The sequence below is a fragment of the Pongo pygmaeus genome, chromosome 1 (genome assembly GCF_028885625.2).
Source record: "Pongo pygmaeus isolate AG05252 chromosome 1, NHGRI_mPonPyg2-v2.0_pri, whole genome shotgun sequence".
Taxonomy (NCBI): domain Eukaryota; kingdom Metazoa; phylum Chordata; class Mammalia; order Primates; family Hominidae; genus Pongo; species Pongo pygmaeus.
In genome coordinates, this window is record NC_072373.2 from 152,420,999 (window position 1) to 152,433,912 (window position 12,914).

At 38.1% G+C, this 12,914-nt stretch overlaps 1 protein-coding gene across 4 annotated transcripts in view; it reads left to right on the forward strand.

Moving 5' to 3' along the window:
* Nucleotides 1-12,914, forward strand: part of USP33 (ubiquitin specific peptidase 33) — a 64,003-nt gene that overhangs the window by 36,095 nt on the left and 14,994 nt on the right. For 2 of the 4 annotated variants that reach the window (XM_054479794.2, XM_063653932.1), the window contains 10 exons: nucleotides 485-597; nucleotides 1,728-1,900; nucleotides 2,023-2,093; nucleotides 2,719-2,752; nucleotides 5,262-5,307; nucleotides 5,855-6,035; nucleotides 8,062-8,188; nucleotides 9,143-9,312; nucleotides 10,647-10,728; nucleotides 12,079-12,187. In XM_054479794.2, the coding sequence (XP_054335769.1) occupies nucleotides 485-597; nucleotides 1,728-1,900; nucleotides 2,023-2,093; nucleotides 2,719-2,752; nucleotides 5,262-5,307; nucleotides 5,855-6,035; nucleotides 8,062-8,188; nucleotides 9,143-9,312; nucleotides 10,647-10,728; nucleotides 12,079-12,187 (1,106 nt within the window). Of the gene's footprint in view, nucleotides 1-484; nucleotides 598-1,727; nucleotides 1,901-1,998; nucleotides 2,094-2,718; nucleotides 2,753-5,261; nucleotides 5,308-5,854; nucleotides 6,036-8,061; nucleotides 8,189-9,142; nucleotides 9,313-10,646; nucleotides 10,729-12,078; nucleotides 12,188-12,914 lie in introns of all 4 variants that reach the window. The other 2 variants (XM_054479784.2, XM_063653931.1) reach the window with 1 other exon arrangement.

The following is a 12,914-nucleotide window of genomic DNA, read 5'->3' on the forward strand; positions in this document are numbered from 1 at the left end:
TTGGGAGGCTGAGGTGGGTGGATCATGAGGTCAGGAGATCAAGACCATCGTGGCTAACATGGTGAAACCCCGTCCCTACTAAAAATACAAAAAATTAGCTGGGCGTGGTGGTGGGCACCTATAGTCCCAGCTACTTGGGAGGCTGAGGCAGGAGAATGGCGTGAACCTGGGAGGCGGAACTTGCAGTGAGCCAAGATCGTGTCACTGCTCTCCAGTGTGGGCAACAGTGCGAGACTCCACCTCAAAACAAAAAAACAAAAACAACAACAAACATCTTAAGCCTTGTCTACTTAGTTTCTTTTTTTTTTTAATACTTATGCTCTTTTGAAGAGTATTTTGAAAATTTCCTTTTCGACACAGTAATTTTTACAGTTTAAGGATTCTAGAGATCATATACAAGTAAGATTGACAAGACAAAAAAAGATTCCAGAGAAAAATGTTAGAGGAGCTGCTTTGATTTTTTTTTAATGTTTTTCAACTCTAGCTCAGTCTGCGTCTCCAAAGAGAAAAAAACAGCACAAGAAATACAGAAGTGTTATTTCAGACATATTTGATGGAACAATCATTAGTTCAGTGCAGTGTCTGACTTGTGACAGGGTGAGTATGAGAGTATTAGAATACACAGAAAATTCCTGTCAGATGATCTTTAAAAATGTGACAAGATGATGTGAAAAGTTTAATTCCTTCTCTTTGCTATTGATGATCATACATGCATTTATTGTGTTTACGTCAATACAAATTGATTCTAGGTGTAGAATTTACTTTTTTGGAAGTAGCAGCATCCTGTTTAAAGGATGATGACCCATCATTGGACAGGCATATATTATCCTTTGTCATCTATTTTGGTTACATATAAAGGTGAGAAGTTGCTCAGCAACAAGAATTGGTAACACCTGCATATTCTCCCAGGCTGATGAAATTTGTATACTGGGAATCTGTTGATTTTCACAGGTACAAAGCTGTGAATGTATCTCTTACATTTGGTCATATGTGGTTTGTAAATATTTTTCCATGTTTAGGATGGGACTTAGATACTAAAGGTAGTATCAAATTCATAGACAATAACAAAGGCATACATTAAAATCATCATGAATTTTTTAATAACACTTCAATCCTTCAAAGTTTCTTTGAGCTTTTCTTAAGTACAGTTTTACTTTAGTGCAATGATGAATATGAAATAACATCTCAAAAACAAAAAGAAGATTTCAATTATTGTGTTAGAATCTCAAGTCAAATCTAAGAACTTTCAATCGGGTCGTTTTAATGTAGGTTATTTTGGTACTAAATATTTAAGTGGAATTATCAGGCATGTTTTTAGCTATTTAAAATTAGATGCCAGATTTTGTCTTACCCTTTTTAAAAAACATTTTAAAACTACCATCAAAGGTCAATTTTCAAAAATAAATACAATAGTGCTTAAGAGTTTGGACTTCAAGATGCAGTGGCTGGATTTGGGGTGTTTAATGCTGCAGTGTCTGTGATTGTAATGGGGATACTAATAGCTACTGCACAGGGCTTATGTGAAGATACCTGATATAGCAAGTGTTTTTTGTTTTTTGTTTTTTTTTTTTGCTATTATGACTATGAAAGCAGTTCAATTTGTGTGTTTGTTTTTTGTTTTTTTTGCTTATTTAAACATGCTTTGATCTTTAGAGTCTAAAATCTAACCTTGGAAATGTTTTGCTGCATTATGTTCATCCCATTTTTAAAACACAAAACAATTTTAGGTGTCTGTAACCCTCGAGACCTTTCAAGATCTGTCCTTGCCAATTCCTGGCAAGGAAGACCTTGCTAAGCTGCATTCATCAAGTCATCCAACTTCTATAGTCAAAGCAGGATCATGTGGCGAAGCATATGCTCCACAAGGGTGGATAGCTTTTTTCATGGAATATGTGAAGAGGTATGTATTTATTTTCTTTGTATTACATGATTGTTAAAACTGCTGTTTCTGCTGTACTGGCAGAACACTTCCTTTTTTTTCTGTCAATGATGTTTCAGGTTTGTTGTCTCATGTGTCCCTAGCTGGTTTTGGGGTCCAGTAGTAACCTTGCAAGATTGTCTTGCTGCCTTCTTTGCCAGAGATGAACTAAAAGGTAAGAAATATAATATCTATGGCTAAATTTTTGTAGGTGAATCTAAAATACTAGTGGGACTAAATAATAAAATGTATTCATAAAAGCTAAGTTTTAAGACAGTTTAATAGTACTTTCACATATTGGCATTCGGTTAGTGTCTACCTTGATAATATAAATATAACAAGAAAAATCACATCCTGAAGGAATTCATGTGAATTCCTGTAGTATAAGACAAATGATAAGTGAGATGTTTTAAAGCTGTTCTGAGATCCGTAGAAGGGCAAACTCAACCAAAATAATGGACTTATTTGTGTGTCTGTAATTGTGAACTACTCCGTATCATTTAAGGTCATTCACTATTTTTGTGTGTCTAACACCTTGCTTGAACATATGACAGGCAGTCAGTAAGTTTTGTTCAATGAATAAATGGAAAAGATATTATATGAGGTAGGTCTTCAATGTTGGCAGGAGTTAAGAGAGGGGAAGGTAAACAGTAACCTGATTCATGAGCATAGATTAAAAAAATGGAACCTTGTTTTACTGTGCTGGGAGGTCAGCATGGGGCAAAATCAAATAATTACAGGACCATAATAAGCAATTTGCTGTTAATTTGAAACCAATGCCACATCTGTTTTATTTGCAGGTGACAATATGTACAGTTGTGAAAAATGCAAAAAGTAAGTGACATTGACAGTGCTTTTAATTGCATGTTGTGTATTTTTCTTGGTTTTTAGAATTGGGTATGTGGAGTTAAATTTGCCACTGTATTTAGAAAAATATAGGCCAGAAAGCTTTATCCTAGTAATAATAGAGATTAGCTGTTTTATGAAACAAATGTGAGGTAAAAATTTGACAAATTTAATAGGCTTATTAAGATGTGAGAGAGTATATTTTGAGGGATGAAATCTGTATGTGATTTTGCATAAAACGTTTTCCTAAATAAGGCAATATTTTCTTCTGAATTAACCATTTTAACAGGCTAGATTCAGGAAGTGAAAGGTACAAAGTTTCAGATCTGCGTAAAATTCCTAAAGGTTATACAAACTTCGATGTTATCTGCTGTTAACGATGGCAGACGAGAAAGACAGCTAAAGTCTGATTTTGTTTACATCTACTACCAGCTGCCTTTTTCTGTCTTGTAATCAATTTAGACTTTTAATGCTTCTTAGTGGTAAGTCAGAAAAAAGTGTTGGAAGACTTGGTGAAAAGCAACTATTTGTGATGCAAAGTGAACTGGAAATTTCTTCTCAGTCTCTTTGGTAGAAATACAACGGCTTGCTAATAAGATCTGGGATAATACAGACTTCTAGTTCTTGGCAGTAACCTCAAGGAAACATTGATCTGCAACTGATCATGACATGACAGAAAGGAATGGTATACTATTTGGTTGATAAAGATGAAAAAGCTGACTTCTACTTTTGGAGAAAGTATCACTTTGTTCTTGAAGCCCTAGCTGACTGCTGAAAAGGAAGTTGGCTTGGAAAGGGATTGTTCCTTGCAAAGCAAAGCATACTAAGAAAAAGATAACAGTGAAGATGGAAAAGAACCTTGCATCTACCTCCAAATTCAAAGTAGAGATCTGTCAAATGTATAGTAATTTTGATTATTAATAATAACCATCCTTTATCTTTTTTCCACGTGTAAGAATAAAGTTGTTTTTTTTTTTTTTTCATTTGAGACATAGTCTCATTCTGTCGCCAAGGCTGAAGATTCAGTAGCATGATTACAGCTCTTTGCAGCCTCAGCTTCCTGGGCACAAGCGATCCTCCTGCCTCAGCCTCTCAAGTAGCTGGGACTACAGATGCATGCCACCATGCCTGGCTAATTTGTATTTTTTGTAGAGATGGGGTTTTGTCATGTTGCCCAGGCTGGTTTCGAACTCCTTGGCTCACAACGATTTGCCAACACTGGCCTCCCAAAATGCTGAGATTATAAGCATGAGCCACTGTGTCTGGCCAAGACTTTTTTTTTTTTTTTTTTTTTTGAGAGGGAGCCTTTCTCTGTCACCCAGGCTGGAGTGCAGTGGTGTGATCTCGGCTCACTGCAACCTCTGCCTTCTGGGTTCAAGCAATTTTCCCTGCCTCAGCCTCTTGAGTAGCTGGGATTACAGGCGCCTGCCACCACACCCAGCTAATTTTTGTATTTTTAGTAGAGATGGGGTTTTGCCATATTGGTCAGGCTGGTCTTAAACTCCTGACCTCAGGTGATCTGCCCACCTTGGCCTCCCAAAATGCTGAGATTATAGGCGTGAGCCACGGTGCCTGGCCAAGAGTTGGATATGTTGACTTGAACTACAAATTTTATAAAACTGAGATTTTGCTTTATCTAGTTTTACTTAATATCTAGATGTTTTAAAGGCATAGCCACACCATAGACAGTAGAACATTTGTTAAAACAAAAGAATTTTCATCAAAGAGTTATACAACTCTCTAAATTTTTGATTACTGATATCTTGGTTTAAATTACTATTGTTATTTTTTGAGATGGAGTCTTGCTCTGTCCCCAGGCTGGAGTGTGTGGCACGATATTGACTCACTGCAGCCTCCGCCTCCTGGGTTCAAGTGATTCCTCTGCCTCAGCCTCCTGAGTAGCTGGGACTACAGGCGTGCGCCACCATGCCTGGCTAATTTTTTGTATTTTAGTAGACATGGGGTTTCACCATGTTGGCCAGGATGGTCTCCATCTCCTGACCTTATGATTGGCCTGCCTCGGCCTCCCAAAGTGCTGAGATTACAGGCGTGAGCCACTGCGCCTGGCCAGTTTAAATTATTTTTTACAATAAGGGACTCCAGTGTTTTGATTCAGATATTTAATGTATACATGTAACATAATTCAGTGGCAAGTATTTCTAGTCTGATATCTTTTGTCTCTGCATTTTCTTTCTTTCTTTTTTTTTTTTTTTGAGACAGGGTCTTACTCTAGCCCAGGCTGGAGTACAATGGTGTGATCTTGGCTCTCTGCAAACTCCGCGTCCCGGGTTCAAGTGATTCTCCTGCCTCAGCCTCCTGAGTATCTGGGACTACAGGCATGTGCCACCATGCCTGGCTAATTTTGTATTTTTAGTAGAGACGGGATTTCACCATTTTGCCAGGCTGGATCTCTGCATTTTCTAAAAGATTTTTGCTGCAAATTTAAGTATACTAAGTTTTTTTGTAAACTAATTTATTTTCTCTTTTCTCCCCTTAGGTTGAGAAATGGAGTAAAGTTTTGTAAAGTACAAAAGTTTCCTGAGGTATGGGCATTATTTTAATTCAACTTATATTGTGTGGTAGGAACATAAAGTATTAATGTAACAAAATGTAGTAATAAATTCTCTTTGCTTGGTTGAAGAATTGAATGATTGCTATGCATGCCTTTTTAAGATTATTCAGTTTTAAAATATTGAGTTAAATACCGTAAGTGCTCTTTAACAATGTGCTGTGTTGAACAAAGTTTAATCATACTTGCAGGATCTTGCCAGTCTAAAGTGTAAAATTAGAAAAACAAATAGCAGTGAACTTAGAAAGTACCATGTTTCACCATTTCCATATTTTTAACATCTCTGGAAGCAGGTTATAATTGCAGATTAATACTTAACCTTGACACTTCAGTATATATTGAATAGACTGCTTTATCTAGCATTTAAAGCTAAATAAAAATCTAAATAACTTTATAATTGTGTTTTGATTGAACACCTCAGTTTCTTGCTTGTTGAATAAAAATGTTACTAAGTTTTACCTGTTATAATGCTTTTTGTTTTCTGTATTGACAAATTAGTTTTGAATTTTATTCTCTTTTAGATTTTATGCATCCACCTTAAAAGATTCAGACATGAACTAATGTTTTCCACCAAAATCAGTACCCATGTTTCATTTCCGCTGGAAGGCTTGGATCTTCAGCCATTTCTTGCTAAGGATAGTCCAGCTCAAATTGTGACATATGATCTTCTGTCAGTCATTTGCCATCATGGAACTGCAAGTAGTAAGTATATAGGTTTAACAGTTGTTCCTAGATTTAAAAAAAAATTAAAATAAGCCTGGGCGTGGTGGCTCATACCTGTAATTACCAGCCTTTTGGGAGAATGAGATGGGAGGATCACTTAATTAAAGCCAGGAGTTTGAGACCAGCCTGGGCAACATAGTGAAACCCCATCTCTACAAAATAAATAAATAAATAAATAAATAAATAAATAAACATCCTAATTAATCTTTTAAATAATATCTGAATAAAAGAAAAAACGTTAAAAACAGATGTTACTGCTAATTATTAAAAACGTGTCAGACAATTTTATGCAATTAAATATTTTTACTATGATGTTTCCAATATTGAAAATTGTATACAGTTAATAAGGCATTAACATGATTTTTTTTTTTTTTTTTGGAGATGGAGTCTCACTCTGTTGCCTAGGCTGGAGTGCAGTGGCATGATCTTGGCTCACTGCAACCTCCGCCTCCCGGGTTCACGCCATTCTCCTGCCTCAGCCTCCCAAGTAGCTGGGACTACAGGCGCCTGCCACCCCGCCCAGCTAATTTTTTTGTATTTTTAGTGGAGACGGGGTTTCACCGTGTTAGCCAGGATGGTCTCGATCTCCTGACCTCGTGATCCGCCCACCTCGGCCTCCCAGAGTGCTGGGATTACAGGCGTGAGCCACCATGCCTGGCCCTGACATGATTTTTGTACTGGGTTTTTTAAGATTATGTGTTCTAGCCGGGTGTAGTGGCTCATACCTGTAATCCCATCACTTTGGGAGGCCAAGGCAGGTGGATCATCTGAGGTCAGGAGTTCGTGACCAGCCTGGCCAACATGGTGAAACCCGTCTCTACTAAAAATACAAAAAATTAGCCGAGCATGATGGCTGGCGCCTGTAATCCCAGCTACTCGGGAGGCTGAGGCAGGAGAATAGCTTGAACCTGGAAGGTGGAGGTTGCAGTGAGCTGAGATTGCACCATTGCACTCCAGCCTGGGCAACAAGAGCGAAACTCCATCTCAAAAAAAAAAAAAAAAAAAAAAAAAAGAAAATGTTTTCTAATAGCTGGGTGTTTGTGGGGGCTCAGTCAGGCTGGTGGGAAAAATTTTAGTTATAGAAAATAACACAAACCCTTCTGGAGGGCTGGGAGTTTTTACATATAGTACTTGGCTGAAGGCAGCCTTGTCCCCTTAGTTAAGTAAATTAGAGTAGAAACAAAGGAATGTGGGGAGTTTATCTAACTAGCTTGTTTACCCATGTGGTCCTAAGACTAACCTTTGATTTACTGGGTTCTTAATTGCTTTCTACTCGGGAGGTTTGCAATGTCAATTACCCTCTAGTGGTGTTGACTCAAGGCTTTGTCAATTAATCTGTACTGAATAAATGTGAGTCTCACTGGCTGGTCGAGGCTGCTGTCTGCAACTGTTTACAGCACTGTCTTTGGAGTCTGTAAGTGGCCCGGATGCTCAGCCGGACTGGCAAAGCAGAATATCTGTGTCAGTGTACTTTATTCATCTGTCATTGGGTCAGGGTCTGTGGGACAGACCCCCGCAGGTGTTAATGACTCATGCCTGTAATCCCAGCACCTTTGGAGGCTGAGGCAGAAGGATCACTTGAGGCTCGGAGTTTGAGAACAGCCTGGGCAACACAGCAAGACCCCATCTCTAAAAAAATAAAAATAAATTAGCTGGGTATGGTGATGTGCACCTGTAGTTCCAATTACTCAGGAGGCTGAGGCAAGAGGATAGCTTGAGCCCAGAAATTTGAGGCTGCAGTGAGCTGTGATCCCTTCACTGAACTCCAGCTTGGGCAACAGAGCAAGACTCTGTCTCTTAAAAAATAAAAAAAACTAAAAAAATTACATGTTCTGTCATCAGATGATGAAGGAATGGTGGCAAGCATGCAAATTGAAAAAAAATACAAGCATAGTTCTTCCTATAGTCCAGCTACTGTGCTAGGCACTGGAAATATAAAAAGTTTATCTTCCTTTCTTCTGTTGTTTTTGTATTACTGTAATGATTTCTTTTCCCTCAAATTCAGGTGGACACTATATAGCCTACTGCCGAAACAATCTAAATAATCTCTGGTATGAATTTGATGATCAGAGTGTCACTGAAGTTTCAGAATCTACTGTACAAAATGCAGAAGCTTACGTTCTTTTCTATAGGTAATGGAAATAACCATAGATGTGAAAGGACATCTCACATTTTGGGCTTATCAGTGACTTCTAAGACATTCTAATGGATTGCTGAGTCAAGATTAGGAATTCTTTTCCTCCTATTTCATTACAGTAAAATACAGTAAAAGGCTGTATATGTAGAATGATTCTTTGTTCAGAAAATGCTAAATCATTTACGTGAAGAGTAAAGGGATATATTTTGTTTTAGAAAGATTAATTTTAGTGCCGGGCACAGTGGCTCACGCCTGTAATCCCAGCACTTTGGGAGGCCGAGGCGGGTGGATCACGAGGTCAGGAGTTCAAGACCAGCCTGGCCAAGATGGTGAAACCCTGTCTCTACTAAAAATACAAAAATTAGCCAGGTGTGGTGGCAGGCGCCTGTAATCCCAGCTACTGGGCAGGCTGAGGCAGGAGAATCACTTGAACCCGGCGGGTGGGGGTTGCAGTGAGCCTAGATTGCGCCACTGCACTCCAGCCTGGGCAACAGAGTGAGATGCCATCTGAAAAAAAAAAAAAGAAAGATGAGGTTTAATTTAAAAATCAGGCATTGATGGTCTGAATTAAGTACCACCTTTTCTCCTAAAGTAGCTAATAATGAAAGTATTACTATAAAAATATTTGGTATTTTTTAGCATCTTATAAAAGAAGATGCTAGCTTCTGAAACAGAAGCAGATTAATTATTTAGCTTGATCTTATTAACAAACGTTTGAATGCTTACCGTGTTCCAGTAGTTATGTGGATACCTGTAGGTAAGATACAGTTTCATCCCTATGAGTATATAATGTATTTGGTGGATAATACAAAGTATATTTCTCTTGAAATTCCCAAGACATAATAAAGATAGTGTTAATATGTGTGTTAAGTCTAATAAGAAGAAAAATCCATCTACTAGTAATGTGGTAAAATGCATATTGAATTTAACTAATCATTGTCCTTAATAGGAAGAGCAGCGAAGAGGCACAAAAAGAGAGGAGAAGGATATCAAATTTGTTGAACATAATGGAACCAAGCCTCCTTCAGTTTTATATTTCTCGACAGTGGCTAAATAAATTTAAGACCTTTGCCGAACCTGGCCCTATTTCAAATAATGACTTTCTTTGTATTCATGGAGGTAAGAAATCCTGTAATGCAAAGCAGGGGTAGAAGTTTGCTGTAAAATAATTTGCAAATTAGGAGAGCCAAGAATTTTCCTCTCCCACTTATTTCCCATTTCCCCACGTGCATTCAAACTTAATGTGTTTTAATTCCATATGGTTTCAGAAATTCACCTTTCCTTTTTAATTGTAGGTAATCTCTAGCTTCTTTATTGAACATATATTTACTGAGTACATGCTTTCTAAACTTTTTGCTAGTGCCTAAGGACACTAAAGATCCTTTTTCTTCTGTGAAAGCTCTAATTTCATAGTAGAGTCAGATACATAAACAGCTGTTTACATTACAGTGCACTCCTTTATTATACATCATTTTTCCTACCTGAGGCATTCCTGTGCTGGTGATTTTATCTATCGACTATATTGGTGGTTCTTAACCCCATTGTCTAAATGAATAGCTGGCTTTTTCCCCAAGTATGGAAATGTATCTGGGATTTAAGAAAAAAAAGCCTCATAATTAAATATAACTTTGGCCCTTGTGAGATTGGTGGCTGTGTTAATGTTTATTCCTACAATAAATAGGACCTTTGTGTGACGCCGATTAAACTTCAAGGTTGAAGATGGGATATTCATGGTAATTATGTTTGTAGTGACACCAAAAGGGATAGGGATACCTGTATTGGACATAGAAATTTTAAGGTGTATGTTCATCTTGAGGAAACACAGTCACCAAAAATGCTTTATAATTACCTTTCTTGGGGGAGAGAGTGTAAGAATAATGATTGAGCTGGGTGCAGTGGCTCACACCTGTAATCCCATTGTCTCAGGAGGCTGAGGCAGGAGGACTCCTTGAGCCCTAGAGTTTGAGGTTGCAGTGAGCCATGGTCATGCTGCTGCATTCTAGCCTGGGTGACAGAGTGAGACTTTGACTCAAAAAATGGCCAGACACAATGGCTCACACCTCTAATCCCAGAACTTTGGGAGGCCAAAGCAGGAGGATCACTTGAGGTCATGAGTTCAAGAGCAGCCTGGGCAACCAACATAATGAGAGCCTATTTCTACAAAAAAAAAAAAAAAAGAAAAGTTAGCTGGGTGTGTTGAAGCGTGCCTGTAGTCCCAGCTACTCAGGAGGCTGGGGTGGGAGGATCCCTTGAGCCCAGGAATTTTGAGGCTGCTGTGAGCCATGATCATGCCACTGCACTCTCTAGACTGGGTGACAGAACAAGACCCTGCCACTTAAAAAAACAATGATGATTGATCTGTCATTTAGTTACTGTTAAAAAAAAAATGAGTTTAATCTTTGAAAGGAATATAATTAAAAGCATGAAACAGATATGTTTATATATTTTTTTAGGTGTTCCTCCAAGAAAAGCTGGTTATATTGAAGACCTGGTTTTGATGCTGCCTCAGAACATTTGGGATAACCTATATAGCAGGTTTGTTTTTTAAGTCAGACCATACAGTGTTGTGAAAGTCGGTTAAACTGGTTAAAAGGGGATTGGATTATTTCACAGATGCTCCTTGTGCTATATGTTTATTGTTTTCCCTCACTTATTCATTCTAAAGTGTGAGTAGGAAGACTTTGTAGCTACTGTGGCATAGTCTAGATAATTAATTTTAATTTTTTCTAATTATCTGTCTGTGAAGGTACGCTGTGATAATTTAAGTACCTTGTTTAAAATATTTTGCATATCCCCACACTAAAATTTTACATATGTATATACTCCCACAATTGAGTATCTTACTCTTAAATTGTAAATTTTTTTTTCTTTTTTTTTTTTTTGAGACAAGGTCTTGCTCTGTCACCCAGGCTGGAGTGCAGTGGCACGATCTTGGCTCACTGCAGCATCGACCTCCTAGGCTCCAGTGGTCCTCTCACTTCAGCCTGCCGAGTAGCTGGGATCACAGGCGTGCATCACCATGTCTGGCTAATTTTGGGGTGTTTTTTGTAGAGATGGGGTTTTGCCATGTTGCCTGGGCTGATTTTGAACTCCTGGGCTCAAGCCATGTGGCTGCTTTGGCCTGCCAAAGTGTTGGGATTACAGGCATGCATCACTGGGCCTGGCCTTAACATTGTAAACTTTAAAATTTTAAGATGGAGTCTCGCTCTGTCGCCCAGTCTGGAGTGCAGTGGTGCAATCTCAGCTCACTGCAACCTCTGCCTCCCAGTTTCAAGTGATTCTTGTGCCTCACCCTCCTGAGTACCTGGGATTACAGGCACACATCACCATGCCTGGCTAATTTTTATATTTTTAATAGAGATGGGGTTTCACCACATTGGCCAGGTTGATCTCGCAACTCCTGACCTTTATTTTAAAACGTTTTCCACCACAGTTTTCCCACTAATTATGTTTTCTTTAATTAAATATTAAAAATAATTCATACATTGAATGCTTCTTACTTGAGAGGCTAGGGGAGGCCTTCATCTGATGAAAACTTGACTATGACTGTGATGTGTAACTAAGATTTATATGTTGTATGATACTTTTTGAAACCACTTCTTTTATTTTGTTGTTGGCTCTAACATTTTGGAGCAGAAGTAAGGGAAAGTTGAAATATAGATAAAGCAGGTTAAGCAATAAACTGATAAAGTCACTGACCTTAATAAACATAATAACAAGTCCTTATATGATTTTTGATTTTTATATTACTTTGAGGATTTTATTAAGAGGATTTATTTTTACTGGGTATTTGGCCACTAACTTAAATGTTAGAAACAAACTTCCTAGAACATTAGCTTTCTTAAGATAGCCATAGTTCTAATTCTTAAATTTTTCATGCTTTAGGTATGGTGGAGGACCAGCTGTGAACCATCTGTACATTTGTCACACTTGCCAAATTGAGGCGGAGAAAATTGAAAAAAGAAGAAAAACTGAATTGGAAATTTTTATTCGGGTAAAAAAGTGATGCTTTTCAAATTGATCTAGGATAAAGATGAAGACCTGACAATTATCAGAGTTATATGATATTAATAAAATGATTGGATGAAAGAGTTGTAATAGATTTCAAGTGTTCTAGGTGCATAATGGTGAATGACCTCAGGCAGTTCACTACAGTTCTGTTGAGTTATGTTCTCCCTTTGTGTTTTTTTTTTTGTGTGTGTGTGTGTGTGTGAGACAAAATCTTGCTCTGTCACCCAGGCTGGAGTGCAGTGGTGCAATCTCGGCTCACAGAAACCTCTGCCTCCTAGGTTCAAGCGATTCTCCTGCCTCAGCTTCCCAAGTAGCTGGAACTACAGGCATGCCCCACCACGCCAGGCTAATTTTTTTATTTTTAGTAGAGACAGGGTTTTACCATGTTGGCCATGCTGGTCTCGAACTCCTGACCTCACGTGATTTGCTGTCTTGGCCCCACTAAGTACTGGGATTATAGGCATGAGCCACTGCTCCTGGCCCCTTTGTGGGTTTTTGTTTTTAAGGATTGACAATACCTTTTTTTTTTTTTAATGGCACTGGCAGAAATCTTATTGAAATGGAAAATTACAGGTTTCCTTAAGTTAGTGTTGTCTGTAGTCTATCCAGACTGCATGTACTACTTTGATTCTTTTGTGAGATATAATATTCTTTTGTTTTTTTGAGGGACTCCTGGGCTTATAAATATACTCATTTTTCACAAACTGAGC